Source organism: Papio anubis, chromosome 10 (assembly GCF_008728515.1).
Source record: "Papio anubis isolate 15944 chromosome 10, Panubis1.0, whole genome shotgun sequence".
Classification (NCBI taxonomy): domain Eukaryota; kingdom Metazoa; phylum Chordata; class Mammalia; order Primates; family Cercopithecidae; genus Papio; species Papio anubis.
Window position 1 is genome coordinate 117334562 of NC_044985.1, and position 22964 is coordinate 117357525.

Sequence of the window (22964 nt, forward strand, 5' to 3'; positions counted from 1 at the left end):
AACGCCCCTGACTGTAAGATGCAATCTAATCTCACAGATGTTAAAACGTGGGAAAAAGAAGGTGTATCTTAGAACTTAGGAAATATAATGGTTGAAAGTGGTGGCCACTCAACATTAAAGATTCCTTTTAACCACAAAATCTTCATAGAAAAAGAAACATAAATATGCTTTGGGGTAATATTTTATATTTAAACATCTAGAACTATAAGGATGTAATCCTAAAATAAAATGTATCATTTAAGAAAAGAAACTTTTAGAGAAAAACAGTATTACTGGAGTAGTTAAGGTACTAGTTATAATTCTGGTTATGGAAGGGTTGATTTTGTTTTGAAACAAGTGACCTTATTTTACCTGACAGGAACTTGGTGCTTTTCCAAGACATAGTCCCAATGAACTTCCCATTTTCAATTCTGCTTCTTTCAAAGTATAGCTGTCCGGCACTTAAAAAAATTTTGATAACATGATGAAGGTTATTAATTCCTAGCTCTCTAAGAAAAATAAAATATTCAAATCAGTATTTCTCTGAAAATCAAGAATATCAAGAAAGAAGAAAAACGAATTGCACTTCAGGCAAAAGGATTACATGCACTATGATCAGGTTTGATTTTCAATTTCCATACTCTAGGATATTTTGTTCCTGTTTTCTACATAACAATGCTAAAAGGAAGCTATGAATGTCTAGTTTCCTACTTAATAAAAATGACTTGCTCAAAGAGCTGTTGTTTATATGGATTAAAAGCCAGATAATCCAAATCAATCCATAAATGAAGAACCAGCTTCTTCGAAGTTTAAAGTTGAGATTGTTATTACCATCAATAATTAGGCTCATCCATGACTAAATTAAATGTAAGGTAAGAGCTGATAGAGATGAGAACTGAAGATTTTATTTCATAATTGGTATCACAATAAAATTAGCAAAGCAAATGGAAAAACTTTGAAAATAAAGTTGGAAAAAATATAACTAGATCAAACCCACGACTAAAATGAGAATCAGATAGTCAGAAAGAACAGTGTTTCATTTAGAAAACAGAAGTGTTTGTTTCTGGTTAAGATTTTCTGTAATACAAGGGTAAGATACCTGGATGAAAATATGTCCTATAAATCAGTTTCCAACAGGTAATTTTTAAATATTAGGTATTGGAGGCCACTACTTAAGGTATCAAGAAAGAAAGATGAGTATAAGCCACCTTTTGAAAGTTATCAAAAAGACTTACCTGGACAAAGAAGCTTCCCATTTCTATCAATAGGTCTCAAACAGCTGTTGTCAGCTATAAATAAAAGGAATATTATTTTTCTTAGTATATTATTTTTCTTAGAGAGCTAGGAATTAATAACCTTCATATTATCAAAATAAAAGGAAGTTGGTTACAGCATCAAATACAGAAAACAAAAGAGAGATGCTCTATTGTGTTAATTAGCAGAAAACTACAGAAAGCTAAAAACAAAAACAAACCAAAAACCCCCCAACAACCAAAGAAAAACCCCCAAAATAAGTACAGTCAGCCTTTATTTTACGCAGTAGTGCAAGACTAACAGTACCAGGTGAAACTGTGCAAAACAATCTTAATCAATGGAAAAATTACAATTGTTCCATGACACTTAAAAATTTTTGTTGTAACATTTAAAACCCTCTTCATTATTAATATTATACATGCATTAGGAAAGGAAAAAACAGTAAAACCAATATTTATACTATCATTTAAAATACTAGAATTTTTGAGAATTAAAATGTTTTCTTTGTAAATTACATATGAAGAGTAGTTTAAACAGGGCTTGGTTTCTTCTCATTGTATAGCTTATAATATGTAGTGACATCTTTCCTGTCCTGTAGCAAACTGTCATACTCCTTTCTAAGTTTGGATCAGCTTCCAATATCCAGAGTTGCTTGAGTGACAGCAGGGTCAACATTCCCACAAGTTGCCACTGCTTCTATAACTCCATATACTTTTGTTTCTTTGTGTACTTTCTTCTCTGTTGGCCAATTCCCTCTTTTGATTATGTATTCTTGTAAAATGTCATGGTGGGTTTAGCACTGGGATAAAGGGAGGCAACACAACCACATGCTTTGCTGTCTGTGTAGGGAAGTGAAGTGAAGTGTACACGCAGCGACAAACCACTAGCAGACTTGAAAGAAGTGACCGGTTACTGCTTATGGTGCACATGTGTTATTTATGTGATGAATTGTGCCCTGAAGAGCTGGCAGTCAAGTGTGTACTTTATTCAGTTACAGTTAATATACCATATACCATGGTTGCTGAAATTTTAACCATCTTGCTGGGGGACTGATGTTATATAACTAAACAATAGTAATGAAATTTCTGCATATCAGAACAGTACAAGCGGACTGCCTATATTTAAAATATGTTGGGTGATTTTATGCTTATTAAATGGGCCAGCATGCACTATGTTTGAGGACACAGATTCTTGCTTTAGAAGATCCCCTGGTGCTTGGAAGGGGAAAACCAAGTTTTCAGTTCAAACAAAATTCTTAAAAAGTAGGATGTAAATTGGAGGGGTGGGGGAAGGTTGAGTGTTCTGAAGAGACAACAATAGTATGAACCTTAGAAGTTTTAACTTTATTAGACCACAGCAGAATCTCTTTCTGAGATTCCTGAGTTCAATATTTTGTATTACAGTAATATGAGGCTAGCATACAATTCTCACATAAACCTCCTGTCAACGGAAACAATTTACTTAGAGTTCCCCAACTTAAAAAGTGCTTTTAAAATACCGTCTCTTTAAAATCTGTTGGTTTTCACCGAACAGGTACTTACTGTGTATTGTCTATGTGCCAGGCACTGTACTAGAAACTGGAAATACAATGGTAAGCAAAGCAGTGTAAACTCAGCCCTCACACAACCTTGTCTAATGGGGGAGGTGGATGTTAATAACAGAAATAAAAGGGCAGGTACAGTAATAAATGCTATGAAGGTAAAGTACAGGGTGTTAGGAGAGTACATTAGCAAAATCAACTGGGATTGTGTGGTCAGGGATGGAAGGAGAAGGAACATTTCAGACGAGACCAAATAAACAGCTGAAGTTAACAGCAAAGGGAACAGAGTTGAAAGAGAGACTGAGCACTAAGAAGTTTTGGGGGTCAAAGAGAGCTTGTGCACTGAGAAACGCAGAAAAGTCAGCATGGTAAGTGAGTTGTGAGTATGTATAAAAGCAGATCACAACAAAGTTACAGTTAAGCAGGGGTCAAATTGTGCAGGTTCTTGTAGGCTAGGTTAAGGAATTAACTTAAGTGCAATGGAAAGCACTAAAGGGCTTTGTGCGGAGGAGTGACAGGATCTAATTCACATGTATTGACCATGATCAAATGGTTTGGAGGGGGGCAAGAGTGGAAGAAGGGAGACAAGTTACAGGGGATGACAGTGAACTATGCATTTTAATAAACCAATGACTTTTAATAATGGACTTTACTGAGTTATAATTTTCTTATAATAAAATACATGTTTTAAGCGTACAGTTAATAGTTTGAAAAGTACATAAACATCTGGTAACCATCAGCAAACTGAGGTATAATTTGCATCATCCCCCTTAAAACTCCCTGTGCCAATTTGCAGCCCATCCCTCTTCCTCTCTCCCAATCCTGATCTGCCTTCTGTAATTACAGCTCAGATTTTATTTGTCTAAAGTGTCTTATGTATGGAACCACACAATACGTACTCTTTTGCATCTACTTTCTTTCTCTTGGCATAATGACTTTGAGATTCATCCATGCGTTGCATGTGGTGGAACTAGCACTGCCTTGCTCTTCAGTGATGAACAGTATCCCATTGCTTAAATACACCATCATTTGTCCATCCCTTTACCTGCTCATGGGCATTAGGATTGCTTCCAGTTTGGGGCTAGGAACATTTATGTCTTTATGAGGATATACGTTTTAACTCTTATTCACTAAATACCTAGATGTAGAATTGGTAAGTGGATGTTTAAATTTATAAGAAATAAGCTAACTTTTCCAAAGTGGCCATACCCATTTTTTTTTTTTTGAGACTGAGTCTGGCTCTGTCGCCCAGGCTGGAGTGCAGTGGCCGGATCTCAGCTCACTGCAAGCTCCGCCTCCCGGGTTTACGCCATTCTCCTGCCTCAGCCTCCGGAGTAGCTGGGACCACAGGCGCCCGCCACCTCGCCCAGCTAGTTTTTTGTATTTTTTAGTAGAGATGGGGTTTCACCGTGTTAGCCAGGATGGTCTCGATCTCCTGACCTTGTGATCCGCCCGTCTCAGCCTCCCAAAGTGCTGGGATTACAGGCTTGAGCCACCGCGCCCGGCGGCCATACCCATTTTATCCTCCCACCAGCAACATATGGGAGTTCCAGTTGCTCTACATCCTTGCTAACACGTGGTTGACTTAACATTTTAAGTTTTATTTATTCTGCAGGGTGCACAGTAGGGTGTCATTATGGTTTTAATTTGATGGCTAATGATTCTGAGCATTTTTTTCCCTGTATTTACTGGTCATTCATAGATAGGTCTTCCTTTGTAAAGTGTCTGTTCAAGCTTCTAAACCTGGGTTAGGTTACAAGTTTTTTGTTTTTTTTTTTAATATTCTGAATGTAAGCTGATCATCAAATATGTGTTTCACAAATATTTTCTCCCAGTTTATGGCTCGCCTTTTCAAATGCCTTTTGAAGAGTACAAATTTTAAATTTTAATGTAAATTAATTAGGCTTTTCTTCCATGGTTTGTGCTTTTTGAGTCCTATCTTTAAGAATACAAAAACCTTTCCTTATGATAAAGTAACAAAGATTTCCTCATATGTTTTCTCCCAGAAATTTTATAGTTTTAGGTTTTAACTTTCAGTTGTATGATCCATTTAATTTTTGTATCAGGCGAAGTAAAGCTTGAGGTTCATTTCTGCATATACAAATATCCAAATGGCCCAGCACTATTTGTTGAAAAAATACTATCTCTCTGCTTGAAAAAATACTATCTCTTTGCATGAAAATACCTTGGTACCTTTGTTAAAAGTCAACTGACTATGCACCTATTTCTAGATTCTCTATTTAAGTTTCACTGTAAATATTTTAGGCTTCATGGGTCACATGTGATCTCTGTTGCACATTCTTCTTCTTTAAAAAGCCCTTTACTAGTGTGAAAACTATTCTTTGCCCACGGGCTGAACAAAAACAGGTTGTAGGCCATAGTTTGCTGACCTCCTCTCTACATGTCTACCTGTATGCCAATATACACTGTCTAGAGTGAGCCTTGAAATCAGATACTGTAATTCTTTCAACTTTGTTCTCTTGTTTTCAAACGTGTTACAGCTATTTTAAGTTCTTTGCATTTCCATAAAAATTGTAGAGTCAGCTTGTCAATTTCTTTAAAAAATGTTAAGATTCTGAGTGAGAATATATTAAATCTACAAATCAATTTGGGAAGAATTATCCTCTTAAGAATATTATATCATCTGGCCAGGTGCGGTGGCTCACACCTGTAAACCCAGCACTTTGGAAGGCCGAAGCAGGCGGATTATGAGATCAGGAGATAGAGACTATCCTGGCTAACACGGTGAAACCCTGTCTCCACTAACAATACAAAAAATTAGCCGGGTGTGGTGGCAGGCACCTGTAGTCCCAGGTACTCGGGAGGCTGAGGGAGGAGAATGGCGGGAACCTGGGAGGCGGAGGTTGCAGTGAGCTGAGATCGCACCACTGTACTCTAGCCTAGGCAACAGAGTGAGACTCCGTCTCAAAAATAAATAAATAAATAAATAAATAAATAAATAAATAAATAAGTTAGCTAGGCATGGTGGCAGGTGCCCATAACCCAGATATTCACGGGGCTGAGGCAGGAGAATCGTTTGAACCCAGGAGACAGAGATTGCAGTGAGCCAAGATTGCCCCCTTGTACTCCAGCCTTGGGGACAGAGCAAGACTCTGTCTCAAATTAAAAAAAAAAAAAAAGAATATCGTGTTGTCCGATTCGTGAATGTGGTATATTGTTTTATTTATTCAGGTCTTCTTAAATATCTCACAGCAATATTTCCTAGTTTTCAGTGTACAGGTCTTGTACATATTTTGTTCATTTATGTCTAAGTATTCCATAATATTTTATGCTATTATAAATGTTTTCTTAATTTTGATGTCAATTTTGTTGTTGTTGTTGCTGGTAGGTAAAAGGGCAATGAATTTCTTTATATGACTTTGAGTTCTTACTAAATTTACATGCATTAAGATACTAATTCACATTCAGTAGAATGGCCATGTTGGTGTGGATATGGTGATTAGGGAACACTTCTATACTCCTGGTGGGAATGTAAACTAGTACAGCCACTATGGAACACAGTGTGGAGATTCCTTAAGAACTAAAAGTAGAGCTACCATTTGATCCAGCAATCCCACTAGTTGGTATCTACCCAGAAGAAAAGAAGTCATTATACGAAAAAGATACTTGCACATGCATGTTTATAGCAGCACAGTTTGCAACTGCAAAATCGTGGAACCAACCCAAATGCCCGTCAATGAGTGGATAAAGAAACTGTGTGTGTGGTATATACACACATATATATAGGTATATGTGTGTACATATAGGTGTATATATATGATGGAATACTCCTCAGTCATAAAAAGGAATAAATTAATGGCATTTGCTGCAACCTGGATGAGATTGGAGACTATTATTATACGTGAAGTAACTCAGGAATGGAAAACCAAACACCGTACGTTCTCACTGATATGTGGGAGCTAAGCTATGAAGACACAAAGGCATAAGAATGATACAGTGGACTTTGGGGACTTGTGGGGGAAGGGTAGGAGGAGGACGAGGGATAAAAGACTATGAATAGGGTGTAGTGTATACTGCTCGGGTGATTGGTGCACCAAAATCTCACAAAGCACCACTAAAGAATGTATTCATGTAACCAAATACCACCTGTATCCAATAACCTATGGAAAAAATAATAATAAAAGCTGTGCTCAAAACATGTTTAAAAAAAAAAAAGTCAAAACCAAACCAGTAACAGCTGATTCTTAAAAAAAAAAAAAAGATGGCTGGGCTCGGTATCTCATGCCTGTAATCCCAGCACTTTGGGAGGTCAAGGCGAGCGGATTACCTGAGGTCAGGAATTTGAGACCAGCCTGGCCAACATGGTGAAACCCTGTCTCTACTAAAAATACAAAAATTAGCCGGGCGTGGTAACACACACCTGTAATCCCAGCTACTTGGGAGGCTGAGACAGGAGAATTGCTTGAGCCTGGGAGACGGAGGTTACAGTGAGCTGAGATTGTGCCATTGCACTCCAGCCTGGCTGACACAGTGAGACTCTGTCTCCAAAAAAAAAAAAAAAGATAATCACAATTAATCACAGATTGACAAGGACATGTAGAAACTGCAACCCTGACACATTGCTAGTGGGAATATAAATGGTTCAGTCACTTTGGAAAATAGTATGGTGGTTTCTTATAAAGTTAAACACAAATTTGCATATGACCCAGCAATTCCAGTCCTGTATATCTACCCAAGAGAAATGAAAACATATCTCCACATCAAGACTTATGTGTAAAAGTTTATAGTGGCATTATTCATAAAAGTACAAAAGTAGAAATAATCCAAATGTCTATCAACTCATGTTTGTCCAGGATAAACAAAATGTGATACTATCCATATAATGGAATACTAGACTAGTCCGCAATACAAAGGAACAAGCTATTGATACATGCGAAATCATGGATGAACCTCAAAAATGATATGCTACGTGAAAGAAGCCAGACACAAAAGACTGTATGTTTTATGATCCCAATTATATTAAATATTAAGAAAATAAAGTCTATAGAGACAGAAAGTAGATTAGTGGTTGCCAGGGGCTTCGACTACAAATGGGTACAGGGATCTTTTTGGAGTAATGGAAGTATTCTGAAACTGGATTGTGGTGATGGTTACAGAACTCTACACATTTACTGATGATTACTGAATTATACACTTAAACTGAGTGAATTTTATGGTATGTAGATTATATCTTCATAAAGTTGTCACAGAAAGCCTAATGGTAAGTGAACAGTGAGTTTGCAGAATGTACATTCAGAACAGTTCACATGAATACATGGTCTAGATACATATCCACATCAGATATACTCATTGTATTTGGGGAAGGAGAGAAAGAATAGGTCTGAGGAGGAGAACATAGGGGACTTTAACTTCATTTATAATGTTTCAAACAAAAACAAACATATGACAAAAAGTTAACATTTGTCCATTTTGGGTGGTAGGTATATGAGTTTTCCCTAAATTATTTTTTGTATTCTCCTATATTTTCTTCAAGACCAAAATTAAAGAACCAAAAAGCAAATGTAAATGATTACCTAGTTCCTTCATTAATTTTAATTCCTTTATGGCTTTAATTCGAATATCAAACACCATCTAAAATAGATAAATAAAATAATGACTAAGTTGTAAAAAACGGGAGGAGATGAAAATGAGGATTGTCACTGTGTGCATAAACAAATTATTTGAGATATTAATTACCTGACATTTAGTAGTTTTTGCCTACTTAAAATTTTTCCATCCCTGAAATTCTTTTATAAGATCAAAAGCAAAAACTTAGATCTTCATAGTTAAGTTTTTACCAAATTGATGTTAACTGGAACAGAAAGGACACCTACAGAAAACTAAAGAAACAATTGTAGCTGAAAGGCAATAAGCTGACAAACCACTAACTTTTCTCATGAAAGCAAACAAAATAAACTCAGGGCAATCACATTTCTCTGTGTCAGGAATGATGAATGTGGGCCAGTAAGCATAAATAAAAATGTATACTATCAGCCCAAGAGCACTATTTAAAATTGCTGTTTAAATACTTTATTTTAGATTCTTTCCCTTTTTTGGTTTAACCGAATTTTCTCTAGGATATAAAATCTTGGAAATTTAGGAGTAAAACTGATGTCAGACAATCTATCCTCCCACAGTACCCCACACTGTGGAAAGAAGAAACAGAATGAGTCATAAAGGACTTCACCAAAGTCTCTCACTTAGGGTCAAGGTAGTAGATCTTCCGAACTTTAGTGTATGCATCTTAGTGTATAAATATTAACACACTTTAAGAAATTATAATATTTATATAAAAGAAAACAACATTCTAGTAAGTTTCAACTTGTTATAGAAAAAAAACCCATAATGAATTGAGACTACATAAATATAAAAAGGTATTTCCTGAGATGATGTTTAAGGAAACTAGTCTTCAAATGGAGAACTAGAAGAGTTCCTTTTAAGAACACCTGGCTTTATAGAAAAACAGAGTATAATGTAAAACCATTTAAGATAAATTTAAAAAACAGAAGTCCACAGCACAAAACCAAAACACATGTATACTTGGTTTAAAAAAAAATACAGAAAAGACCCTTGAAAATAGCATTTTCAAGGAAGCCAGAGAATTCCATGAACTAACTAAATAAGTAACTCCCACATTCTAATTCTAGGCTTTGGAGGAAACTTTAAAAGGCACGTATTTTCTTGAAATATGCTAAGAGCCAACTAACATAGGTAAACAAGCAATAATCAAATGTTAAATAAAAAGCTAACTTCCTAAGATTTGAAGTCTCTTGAGACAACTGTTCTGAAAGATTAAGGTATTGTTTTCTAAATAAAATTCTGTTAACTGAAAATCTATCAGCCAACCTTTAATTATATTCTACTCACTGTGTTAACAGTTGCTGATATTTTAACCTGCTTCTCTTCAGAGTCTACCTGGCATAAATTTTTAACATGGAGCCAGTCAATCTCATTTATACTAGTGACCCATTTCTCTTCCTTGGTCAACAAGCTGTAGGTAAAAAGAAGAGATCAGAAATTAATACCTTTCCTTAGGCATCACTTCCAAAGCTCTGCATGTGTCACTTAATGTGACTAATTAGAGGTGACTAGTTCTACTGAGTCGTTTCTATGATAAGTGGGCTATCTTTGCAGGGTAATGTTAGGCAGTAGTCTACAGAGTCTATATTCATGACTCCAAATATTCTTTGATTTTCCCACATAATTTGTTGCCACATTTTTCCACAGAGAACTTCCGTAAGTAAACAATCAGTTGCTCACTTCTGCCTGCACCCTGCAATCACTAGGGGAGCTTTAAAAGAGCGCCTAGGCCAGGAGCCTACCCTACCTGATCTAGATTTCATTTAACAACAGGGCAGCCATGTGTAGTCTGTAGACTGACACTGCACAAAAGGGCCACGTCTAAGGAGTGTCACACATGGCATATACATTGTATACTGAATTTTTGAGAGTTTTGTTTTATAAAAGCAGTCGGCAGTAGAGTATCTTGTTCTAACATTTTCCTACAGATAGTAGTAAAGGGTCCTGAAGAGGTGCCTTCTTTCCAATTCACACAGAAGCACTAATGGGCTTGCAGAAGTCCTCTTTGGGAATGTGCATCAGAGCTCTGAAACATAATTCTACTCTTTATTGCAGTTATTCCATTCTGAGCTCCCACCTTAAGCTAGCAATCCCAAATACAAAGTTTGAAGCACAAGATGTTCCGTGAAGACTACCTTAAAATAGTGAAAAACTGTATGATAATCATGACAATGACTGCATTAACTAAAACATTTAGCACTTACTGTGTGTACTTTGTAAGCACTTAACTCTTTCAATCTTCTCAACTCTATGAAGCTGGCACTAGTTATTATCCCCATTTTACAGACAAGAAGACTGAGCAGAGAAAGACGAAATACCTTGCCCAAGGTCCCATTACATCCTACTGACTTGCCTAGGAGCACAGCTAGGCAAACTACATAGATTACTATGTATCCATCCAAGGCAGTTTATAAAGAGTCTACAAATCTCAAGGTTGGGCAGAGGGGATGGAAAGCAAGATACATCTACAAAATAATCATTATTAGGTTTAAAAAGAAAGGCACCCAAATGCTAACAGTAATTAACAGTGCATGGTGAGAAGAGGGATTTCCCCAGTCCCAATAAATGTATACTGCCTTTTATAAAGGAAATACAGTTCTTATAAACAAGGTGGACAATGTCTGAGAAACCCCTGTCCAAAAGAGTAACAGTGGTAAGTGTACTATGAAATAAGTGCTCTGCTGCTCTGCGTCAAAGCCACTATAAATAATGATGCAGAAGTCCTGCAATCTAAGTAAATTTGTAGCACTGAGAAAACAGGGAACTTGAAATCTTCAATATATGGAAATATTGCAGCTACAGTGTATGACACATTGACTACAGCAAAGTACTATCACAGACACAGATGACAAAAAGACAGATGTAGCTTTAAATGTGACCGCAGGATTCATAGGGGTAATTCGCCAGGTAACTGCTCTATTTGGGCAACTAGGCTCTCAAGAGTCACAGAAGGGATTATAAGGAAACCATGAGTCAACTTATGGGTCTCCTGAAACAAAATATCCAGAAACAATTTAGCCATAATGTTTATACCTTCTTCAGGAAGATTTTCAGGAATTTTCTCTGCGAGAATGTTCCTTCGGTTTTATAACCAGCCCTAATCAGAATTCACCTGATAACTTGCATTATAGCCAACTAATTGATACTCTATATAGTCTAGAAAATCAGGGATACTTATATTATTTTCTCACCACATTTACCAAAAGTCCCTTACAAAACATCATTTTTTTCTCTAAGTTACATAACCTACAACATTCGTGTATACAATATTTAGAACATAATGTCTAGAAATAAAGAAACATTCAACCCTTGTCACTAAAATAAAGCTTTAGAGTTCTGCTGGGTGGTACTGTAATTAAAATGACTTCTAGAAATCCTTTTTCTCCTGTTAGCGAGTTACCTGTTATCATCATGAGAATCCTGAATTAAAACTGAGCTTCCATTTCCGAGCCCTTGCTCCCTGAACGTCTTCCTCATGTCTTCCTTGGAGATGGCCATCCAACCCTCCCCACCTGGGCATCCAGCACTGTTGATGAAGATGACACCTGCTGGGATTGCTAAGGCTGTGAGGACAGTGCCCACTTCTGCATTAGATGGAAAGACATGTGGAGATTCTATCACCTGGCAACACTTTTCTCCTTCACTGCTTGTGTCCAGATGAAGAACATTTAAAAGCAGAGGTTCGCAGTCAATACCAGTTTGAATGTGGACTCCACCAACCTGCAATCATATCAAGAAAACCATTAGTACAGTTGATACTTGCCAACATTGTCAATATAACATGGTAAAAGATTACTCTTAGAGAACAACTCTCATTTTTTCCAAGTGAAATAAAATTTTCACAAATGTCTGTTAAGCATCAAAGGAACAACTTCAGATCTTTCTTTTGAAACTTTCTTATCTACCTTTTATTTTTTTAGAAGAAATCTACGATAGACTGGAGATAGAGATTTATGAGTTATCACGGGTGGTGATGAAGCCAGATTGGCCAAGGTCAGTTCACAGAGTGGCTGAAGTGCTCCTGGCCACCCTCTAGAGATAGAAAATTCACTCTCCACCTCCAAACCACCCCAACGACTCCCCAACTCAGTATAGATCCTCACTCTTCTAAATTCCCACAGGCACTATGCACAGACCCCTACTCCAGCACATATGGTGCAGTTCTTCACACAATGAGGGCCTAAAAGGACACAGATCAACTGACTGGCCTTTGACCTAGCATCTGACACACAACCTGGTATAACGGAGGCACTCAAGAAATGTCTCCTTGACGTACAACTAGCACTGATTGTCTAACATTTATCAAGCATTTCAGTAGTTTTCTAATATCTAATTGCCCTCACATAGGCTGAATAAAATTTCATTACAATGACTTTTTTTTTGAGATGGAGTCTTGCCCTGTCACCCAGGCTGGAGTCCAGTGGTATAATCTCAGCTCACTGCAACCTCCACTTTCCAGGTTCAAGCGATTCTCCTGCCTCAGCCTCCCAAGTCACTGGGACTACAGGCATACACCACCATGCCCGGCCAATTTTTGTATTTTTAGTAGAGATGGGGTTTCACCATGTTGGCCAGGCTGGTCTTGAATTCCTGACCTCAGGTGATCTGCCTGCCTCGCCCTCCCAAAGTACTGGGATTACAGGCATGAGCCACCATGCCCAGCCATTACGACTTTTAAAACATCCAAAATTATCACGAATATTTCTTCAGCATTTTTTTTTACCTCCACCCCATTCCACACAAAGATATCTTCTCCATCAGCAATTTCAGTTTCACACAGTGTCAGTTCATCCCCTAGAAAGAGATCACCAGTGAGACCATTCATCACGACCATCAGAAATGACTGAGCTAAAGAAAGAGCTGAGACAAATATTTCTTTGAAAAAGTATTTTCACTAAGGAAAATTTAAAAAGTAGTAATTATTTTTATTCTATTGACATCTCATTTCGTAATTTTTCTTTAAAATGTTGTTACAAAAGCTTTGTGAGCATGGTGGCAGGACAAAAGAGATAATCCAAAGGTCAAGTGTACTTAAGGCACATGACATTGGAAACAGGAGTTAGGCTTAGGCATGGAATGGTCCCAGCTCCACTGATACGTCCATAACACAAGCTGTATGTCTTTGTGTGCTTCAAGTCTCTCAGCTCAGTTTTTTCATTTATGAAATGGGGATAAAAGAATTTTATGAGAATCAAGTGAGATAATTAACATAAAACACCTATTACAGATTTTGGTCCAAATTAGATGTTACTGCCACTACTGTTAATTTTCATTGTTTTGCTGCTAAAGGAAGTAAATGCTTTCAAACTCCCAAAGTATTTCTTGTTTTACTACAGAATCTGAAGCTGAGAGTTGGGCAGAAAATCAAGTCATATAAATATGATTCAGATGGTTTGAAACCATGTTGCTCAACAATATGTGTCAATATAAAAAATTCTAAAGCTTTTCAAGAAATTTTTAGTAGGGTAGCCTTAATTTGAGAAAAAATAAAATGTTTCCATGTTAGAAGAATTTCACACATTATATAAACTGTACACATTAAAACTCGGATATATTATTTCTTTTGGAAAACTTACAGTGTGAAGATAATCTACTTAGTTAAGCAAGTAGTAGGTGGGGAAGGACTGACAAGGAGCAGAAAATCACAGATGAGCCGGACAAAAATACAGATGTATAAGAGTGAGTTGCTATGTTTTCATATTTATCTTACCGCCAAGTGTCTGGTAAATGTGAAGTCCTGCTGGTACAAGCTTTGCAACACTAAGAACCATGTCTCCTTCCCAAAATTCTAACAGCTGAAGAATATTAATGAAAGAAAAGAGAACATTGAAAAGTGACACATACATATCACCTTTCCAGGTTACTGTGCCAACTTACATAAGAAGATGACACAAAGAGCAAGCAAATGAATACTCTCACTCCCAGCCAACACCGCAAACTTCAAAAGAAGGCATCGCTTGTTAAATTAGTCAAATCCCAAGATGGCTAATCTCCTCCATTCCTGAGTGAAGAATTCTGGCATACACGAAGGGCACAACAACCATCTAAACAATTCTGCTTAATATATATGAAGAGCACTTTTCTCAGAAAGCAAGTTGATGAGCATGCCAGCCTAGGAATTTTTACTCAAAAGAGCAAGACTAATTTGTGGAATTAGCAATGTTGAGGGAAATGCAGTCCTGACTCTAGCACACACTCATCTTCTAGTTGCTTGAAAGGAATGTCTCCCATTGCAAATTTATAAAGGTGCATTACCAGTTTACTTAATAGATTACCAGGGCTTCGTTTCTAGATCTGAGAGTCTCAGCGCCGTGGCAAGATCACCAAAATAATATCACCATAAAAGTCATTCCTATCTAGTCATTCTCTACAATACCATAAGGTATTTTCTTAAAAAGAAATTTCTTATTTACAAGCAATTAGTTTGCTGTGAACTAAGTTTCCTAGCCTCTTGTCAGTAACTTCCCTGTAAGAGAATAGTTAGTAGGGATATACATTTAAAACACCAAAAAGCACAGACTGGAGTGTACCTCACACTTACAAAGTGAGTAAGATCCTTTCCATTTACAATATCCCCCTAGACAGGTTCAGATTCCCACATCCACCTGTATCAACAATGCTAGAATTGGCTCAGAAATAAATTTCTAATGAAAAAGTTCAGAAAGATTAGACAATTTTAGAAATCCTGACACTGATCTAGTGTTTAAATAACTTCAAATCAACAACTAAGGTCAAAAGGGAAATTGCTTTGCTTTTCTTAGCAGAAGAAAATTGAAAGAAAGCTAATAGTTTTGGTGAGTAATACGATTTTTCAGAAAATTCATTAAACTAATTTCTGGGAAAAAACACAAAAAGCTAACATTTTCTATCTCCCTTTTCCTTGATCAGAAAGTAGTGTGGAGCAGGAGTGTGATTAGGAGGAAAAAACCCTAGATGAAGAGTAAGGAGACCAGGGACGGAGTCCCAGCTCCATCAACTAGGTTTAGGACCATAGGCAAGACACTGAGTCTCTTTAAATCACACTGCCTCGTCTTCAAATGGGGCTAATGTATCTTCATGAGATTAAAGAACCAAATCATATAATTTATATGAAAGCAGTGTAAGTAAAATAAAGAACACTGCTGTTACTATTATCATCATTAAAACATATCTTGAAAATGACTTGGAGACTACAGCACTGTTTTTACTCTAGACTAATAGATACTTTCCTTCACTTAAGAGTATTATTAATAAATACTGTTCTACACTACAGGGTACAAAGTTAGTTGCTTTCACTTGTTCAGTAGTTCTCAGTTTTAAACAACATGCTCATCTTTATCTTTTCGCTCTCTTTGAAAGGCAATTTGCTTTCATTTATTTTCTAAAAAAGAGACAACTTCATACTCTTTCTTCCCCTCAAATAAAATGTACCAGCCTGATGGTCCACCTGAAAAGCTGCTGGTAGGAGCTGTGGAGAAAAGCCTCCTAAAAGACTTAGAAGATCTGGGTCATCCCTCCGTGAAGTGGCAGATGTCAGGTCTTTCTAAGCAGCTTTGAAAAATAAAGTTGTATCCTAAACAGAATGAAATGGACAGTCTAGCTGGAGATGGTCCTTGATGTCTAAATTAAGAGGAAGTAAGGCTGTATTACCTGAAATATTGACTGCCGGAGATCTCCTAAAGTTTTTCTTTTATCAAAGGTCAAATCCCACACGCTTTCTGTTTGAGAGACTACCGGGTGCAGAGCCCCATTGAAGAAATGGTACTGAGGGCCCAGGTGAAGATGCAATTCAACAGTATTGTTTGCAGAATCACATTCTGCCCTTTAAAGAGGCACAAAAATACATAAATACTGTGTTTTTGTAACAGACACTGTGTTTTATCTCAAACCAAAGATATCTGGCTTACAATACAATTAAGTTCTCCATCCTACCTAAGTAACAATTTTTCTTCTATGAGCCACAATTAGTCACTTTAGTTTTTCAGTCAATAGCAAAAATTCAGTTCTGTCGCCATGAATTCCAAGAGAAAACTGTTTTAACGTGGGCTGCAATGTTAACTCCATTTCTCTGAACAAAGGCTGACACCTGAAATCTTCTAATTCTGAGATTATATTATAGTTATGAACAAAATGCTAGAGATCTGCTTACATAATTGTGTTAAGTAGCAGATTTACTTCTATGTCATCTATCATCCTTATTTCCACTAGATTTTGCACACTCTCACTCTCCCATGACTTTTTTTTTTTTTAAGACAGAGTCTCACTGTGTCACCCAGGCTGGAGTGCAGTGGTGCCATCCTGGCTCACTGCAACCTCCACCTTCTAGGTTCAAGCAATTCTCCTGCCTCACTCTCCTGAGTAGCTGGGATTACATGTGTGTGCCACCACGCCTGGCTAATTTTTGTATTTTTTGTAGAGACGGGGTTTCACCATGTTGACCAGGCTCATCTTGAACTCCTGACCTCAGGTGATCCGCCTGCCTCGGTCTCCTAAAGTGCTGGAATTGCAAGTGTGAGGCACTGCGACTGGTCCCACGAAATATTTGAAGCCAGTAGCATGAACCTCCTGAGACCACGTTATCCAGGCTAAAAGTCCTTGGTAGCAGCCTGGTGTCGCCTGCTCTTCTCTGAATGCACTCAGCTGACTCGAAGCCAGCACAAAACACAGGTAGGGTCTGGCCAATGTGGAGCTGGAACGAAGCTTATCGCACAACTCAGGTACTTCAGGACACTTCAGTGAACATGGTCAGAGAGCACAACCACATGAAAGACCTTAGTGCGGGCTGATGACAACCCTTTTTTTTTTTTTTTTTTTTTAAATAACAACTGCTAGTCCAGACCACTTATGCAGGTTATTTTTTAGACTTAAGATATTTCACTCTGTTCAGTTTTAATCTTTTTGGTATGTTGGTTTTTGTTGTTTCTTTGCTCTTGTGTCATTCACTGTACTTTTTTCCCCCAGCTCCAAGCCAATGATAAAAATGTCAAATACACCCTGTCATATAATTAGGTATTTGAGTCCACAAGAAGATCATGGGAACATCCATTTTCCTAACCCAATACCTGATTTACTCTAACAGAGCACAAATAAAGAAGCAGTTCTTCAGAGTCAAAGGTGAGGCCCCAAAAGAGAATGCTGAGATTATAAAGTTCTCACAAACCATCTCTTTTTTTTTTTTTTTGAGACGGAGTCTCGCTGTGTCGCCCAGGCTGGAGTGCAGTGGCGCGATCTCGGCTCACTGCAAGCTCCGCCTCCTGGGTTCACGCCATTCTCCCGCCTCAGCCTCCGAGTAGCTGGGACTACAGGCGCCCGCCACCTCGCCCGGCTATTTTTTTGTATTTTTAGTAGAGACGGGGTTTCACCATGTTAGCCAGGATGGTCTCGATCTCCTGACCTCGTGATCCACCCGCCTCGGCCTCCCAAAGTGCTGGGATTACAGGCTTGAGCCACCGCGCCCGGCCACAAACCATCTCTTAAAGTAAGAATCCATTATAGGCTTTCCCCCAAGATCAGCATTGGATTCAATAGGTTATAGAATCCGTATTTCCCTCCTTTTGAAAATCTGCCCACCTCTGATCCTCTCTCACTACATGCCAGTTCGCTACAACTACTTACCCATGAGGGGTGATTTTCACGGCAGGCTCTCTTTGGACCCAAGGAAATAATCTGGCCAGGCTGGGATACAACTCATTTAGCCCAACTATGCGCTCACTGATTTCTCTACTCGTCTTAGGCTTCAATCCCTACTTAGCAATGGCCATTTTATATGTCACTGTTTAATTCACTCTCACACATAAGGGATAATTTCAAAGTTAAAGCTACCCTCACTATAAAAATTCAGCAGCCAAAGAGACACCTGCATTAACTAGTTGACTATTTCTTTTTCTTGTTAATTTTCATTATTGAATGCTTAAGGCCTAAATTAGATCTTTATTCTCCAGAAACACTAGTCAAACTCTAAAAGTAATTTAAAATTACCTTTTGGTTTGTAGTTCAATGTTAGCTGCATCCATTTCATTCAGTAAATGACATGGAACCCCATATCTTGGATTAGCTCGAGCTGTGAACAAAATTTTTCATTAACTTGTGTTGGCTAAATGAAATCTGGTTGCTGGAAGAGGTAGCATGAAGACTAGAAAGGACTGTCCTGGGAGCTAGGAAAGCTGCTACTAATTTGCTGTGTGAATATGAATTTTCTCAGGATCTCAGTTTTCCCATCTGAAACATGAAAAAGTTAGAACAAATGAAAAGTAAATAGTTCTTTAAGATAAGCTAGAAGAATTCAATTTTTTTCAACTCTTTTAAGTATACTTTTTAAAAAGAACACCCAGATTTTCATCTTTTTCTTTTTTCTTCTTCTTTTCTTTACTTTTTTGAGACAGGGTCTCACTTTGTCACCCAGGCTGGAGTGCAGTGGCGTAATCTCAGCTCACTGTAACCTCTGCCTCCCAAGTTCAAGCAATTCTCGTGCCTCAGCCTCCGAGTGGCTGTGATTACAGGCTCGTGCCACCATGCCTGGCTAATTTTTGTATTTTTAGCAGAGACAGGGTTGCACCATGTTGCCCAGGCTGGTTTTGAACTCCTGGCCTCAAGTGATCCGCCCGCCTCAGCCTCCCAATGTGCTGAGATTACAGGCGTGACCCACCATGCCTGGCCTCAGATTTTCATCTTGATTACAAATACAATAACTGACTACTGTAAAAATTCTGGAATTTTTTTTTAAGTGTAAAAGAAATAGATGCTGCTCATAATTTCACTCCCAAGACACACACACATACACACACACACACACACACACAGGCACACACACAATTTTAAAAATTGGGATCATATTCAACAAATCTGTTTTCATTTCATACACTGTATTTTCCAAAGTCTTAAATAAATGATTGCATAGTAGTCCATTCTATAAGTAGCATAATTAACCTAACCAATCTTTTTCTGTTAGACATTAAGGTGATTTCCAATTAATCACTATTTTAAAATAGTAGGAACAATAAACATCTTTGAGCATCAATATTCATATACAGCTCTGATTACTTCAAGACAAACTTGTGAAAGTAGAATTACTGGTTTAAACGGTATGACATTTTCTAGGCTTTTAGATACACATACTCAAACTGATCATATTCCATACTTACCAACTCTGGAGGAAAGGTCAACTACTGAGACCCAAGAGTCACGGAAATAGTATCTGACTTGGTGGGGCATCTCACTAATGTTCACCTCATCGCCATTCTTCTTCTTCTTTTTTGATTACAGGTTAAATTGAAAATTTTTTGAAACATAGGAATCTTTCTTTTATAAATTACTTATTTATATTCTTTCCCCAATTTACTACTGAGCACAATGAAATATATGTAAGCGCACTCTACAGATAGGGGAAATTAATTTGTCATATATTTTCCTGTTTTCCATTAGCTTGTCATTTGCCTTTTAATTCTGTTTAAGGGTTACATAATATCACTTTTCCCTAGTTTTTTTCTTTCTTTGCTTTTATGCTCAGAAAGGTTTTCTTTACTTTAAAATAAAATATTTATATTTTACACATTTTATGATTCCTTAACATAAATATTAAAGGAACTATAATTTCATTTAAGTGATTTGTATAACAAAGAAAAATGGCTTAATTATTTCCCTAGCAAATAACCAACTTCCCAGTTGTATTTATCGAGTAATTCACGCCCTTCCTTCCCCAAAATATCTGAAGAGCTACCTTACCATGGATTAAAACACAAATATGCTTAGATCAACTCCTGGGTTTACTGCTCTTTTTCAATGATCTACCTTTTTGCATTGCCACTACACTGTCTTCATTGCTATAACTTTATAAATACGTTTTTACTGATACAGCAAATTCTCCCTCAGTCATCTCTTCTTCAGTTTTTATTACTTTATTTCTCCAGGTGAATTTTAGAATCATTTCATAAAGTTCTATCCCTTCATTCCCAAAAAAGTACATCGAGATTTTGGTTGGATCTTTGTTCGATTCCTAAGCTAACAAGAGAACTGTCATTGAGTACATATTCCAATTATGTACACACTAAAATTAAATTCTATGAAAAAGACTAATACTCCATTTGAAGATATTCTTTTTCTGATAATATATATTTCTATAACTGTGAATTCTGATACACAATATTTTTACCAGAACCATTTCCATATCTTTTTTTCCTCCCAGAAAAATACAAAGCCTTTTTGATTAACAGCATAGTTATGTAACTGTTTTCGATCTGGAAAGTTAATTTCCTTTGATTCACATGCAAATTAGTAACTGCTTTATTTTTATTCTTTATAAAAATGATGGCTATTCTCATTCTCTAAGAAAAATATTCTCATCTCTAATAATAGATATGTCTCAATCTATAAAGCTTTTCTCATTAGAGTTTTTAACTTTTGAGCAGACTTTGAGAAGTGATCAAAAAATCTTACTAGGCCTCATGCCTGTAATCCTAGTGAGGCAGGAGAATAGGGTCTGGAGACAGGTAACCTAAGGCTGTTTCGCAGACTTCCTAGAAAAAAATTGAAAGGAAAACCCTAACTTTCCATGCCTAAGTAACAAAAGGACCAGAGGCTACTCCGTTTGACCTTTTCTGCGCACACATAGGAAATTGGGTGACCCCAACAAATCAGACTGTGGGTGGAGTCTTTGTTTGCAACTTTGCAACCACTTCAGCCTCTGAATGTTTGCGGTTGGCAACAAATACGACAGAAACAAATCGGACTGATTGCCGGTAAGGTCTTTGTTTGCAACTTTGCAACTTCACTCCAGCCTTTGAATGGGTGTTGCCCCCAACCAATCAGACTGACAGCCGACTATGTCTTCCTTTGCATGGAAGTATAACTTTGTAACTTCACCCTAGCCTCTGATTGGTTCCAGAAAGCAACCAATCAGATGTTTGCACATGAGAGTGACTTTTGTAACTGCACTTCAGCCTCTGGTTAGCTGCTTTCTGCAATCAATCAGACTGACTGTGGGCTACCAATTCATTTACATGAGGTGAGCATGAAGTGGCTAATGGGAAACTTCTAGGAGGTATTTGGACCCGAGAAGATTCTGTATCTGGTCCTTGAGCCGCTGCTCAGGCTGCTCCCACACTGTGGAGTGTAGTTTCGTTTTCAATACATTCCTGCTTTTGTTCTTTTGTTGCTTCATTCTTTGCATTGCTGTGTGTTTTGTCCAATTCTTTGTTCGAAATGCCAAGAACCTGGACAACTTGCAGTCATGACCCTCTACCAACGACACCAGCACTTTGGGAGGCTGAGGTGTGAGCATCATTTGAGGCCAGGAGTTCGAGACCAACCTGGGCAACACAGCAAGACCCTGTCTCTAAAAAAATGAAAATTAGCCAGGTGTGGCAGCATGTGCTTGTAGGCCTAGCTACTTGTAGGCCTAGCTTGTAGGCCTAGCTACTTAGGGAAGAGAATCACTTGAGCCCAGGAATTAGAGGCTGCAGTGAACAATCATGCCACTGCACTCCAGCCTGGATGACAGAGTGAGGTTGCATCTCTAAAAATAAATAAATGAATAAACACACAAAAGGTCTTATTGAGAAACAGGAAAATAAAGGAGAAGATATGAAAATATATAAATAAAGGATAAATAATAGAAATAAAATATATAAATAAACATAAAGGAGAAGATATAAAAGAATCAGGAAAATAAAGAAGATATAAAAATAAGACCAAGGCCACTTAAAATTCAAAGGCAACATATGGCTGAATGACAGAGCCAAGTCTGAGCACATGGCAATCGCACTCAAGTTTGCCAACACAAGAAGGTTTTATGCTATCCAAGGAAATCCAGTTTTGAAAATGTAATGATGATCTTACATTATTACAGGGTAGAAAATTAAAGAGAAGTATATAATCTTTATAAAATGACAAATTGTTAGATTTCATTTGGCATAATATAGTTCTTGTTAGCTTTAAAATATTTTAAGTTGTTCCAAGAGTAAACCTTTTTTTAAAAGAATAAAAACTCAAATAGCATTCCATGTTTATCTTCTAAAGCCATTAACTGAAACAAATAGGAACATTTTTCTTTCCATACCTTCAGGGGGTCTCTGCAACTGGGATTTCCGATAAAACAACATGTAGGCACTTTCTTTACCCTGAAATTGCTGTTCAATATCCTTTTCCCTGATTGGCTGGACTTTAGAATCATTTATATCAAACCAGTGGGGACAGGAGATGCTACTGTTTAAACCTGGGGATTCTGGAGGAAGCGTCTCGAAAATTTGCTGGTCATTCCTTTGGAAATCAGACTCAGCCTGGAGAGAACCATTCTTCAAGAGACGAACTATACTTTCATCTGAACTGAGTAGAAATATCTGAGAATGGAGCTGTAAGAACTACACAGAAACAGACAAAAAAAATGCGAAGTTAATTATTCAAACAAAAATTAGAAGTGATTAAAAAATGTTTTCTTCCTTTCTGTGATTAGATCGTTTAACTTCATTTTTATTTTTGACCTGGCCAGCTAGGGAGGAAAATCCATCTAGGTATAATAAAACATTTAATAAAACCACAGTGCTCTGTTAAATAGTCTGATAGTTACACGAAGGGAGGAAGTCGCTATGCTACAATCTAAAAAGCATTTTAATTATACCTCACTAGTGCTGTTTAAAAA

The 22964-nt window shown here is 37.3% G+C and overlaps 1 protein-coding gene across 5 annotated transcripts in view; it reads right to left on the reverse strand.

Annotated features, from left to right (window-relative positions):
* USP40 (ubiquitin specific peptidase 40) overlaps positions 1–22964 on the reverse strand; it is a 94722-nt gene that overhangs the window by 40700 nt on the left and 31058 nt on the right. For all 5 annotated transcript variants that reach the window (XR_004176657.1, XR_004176656.1, XM_031651618.1 and 2 more), the window contains 10 exons: positions 22386–22686; positions 18311–18392; positions 15983–16154; positions 14064–14148; positions 13077–13147; positions 11754–12073; positions 9641–9764; positions 8308–8365; positions 1215–1268; positions 352–440 (listed from right to left, as the gene is read on the reverse strand). Coding sequence is in view for 3 of the 5 variants with exons in the window: in XM_031651618.1 (XP_031507478.1) it covers positions 352–440; positions 1215–1268; positions 8308–8365; positions 9641–9764; positions 11754–12073; positions 13077–13147; positions 14064–14148; positions 15983–16154; positions 18311–18392; positions 22386–22686 (1356 nt within the window). In the remaining 2 variants the exon portion in view is untranslated. The remainder of the gene's footprint in view (positions 1–351; positions 441–1214; positions 1269–8307; positions 8366–9640; positions 9765–11753; positions 12074–13076; positions 13148–14063; positions 14149–15982; positions 16155–18310; positions 18393–22385; positions 22687–22964) is intronic.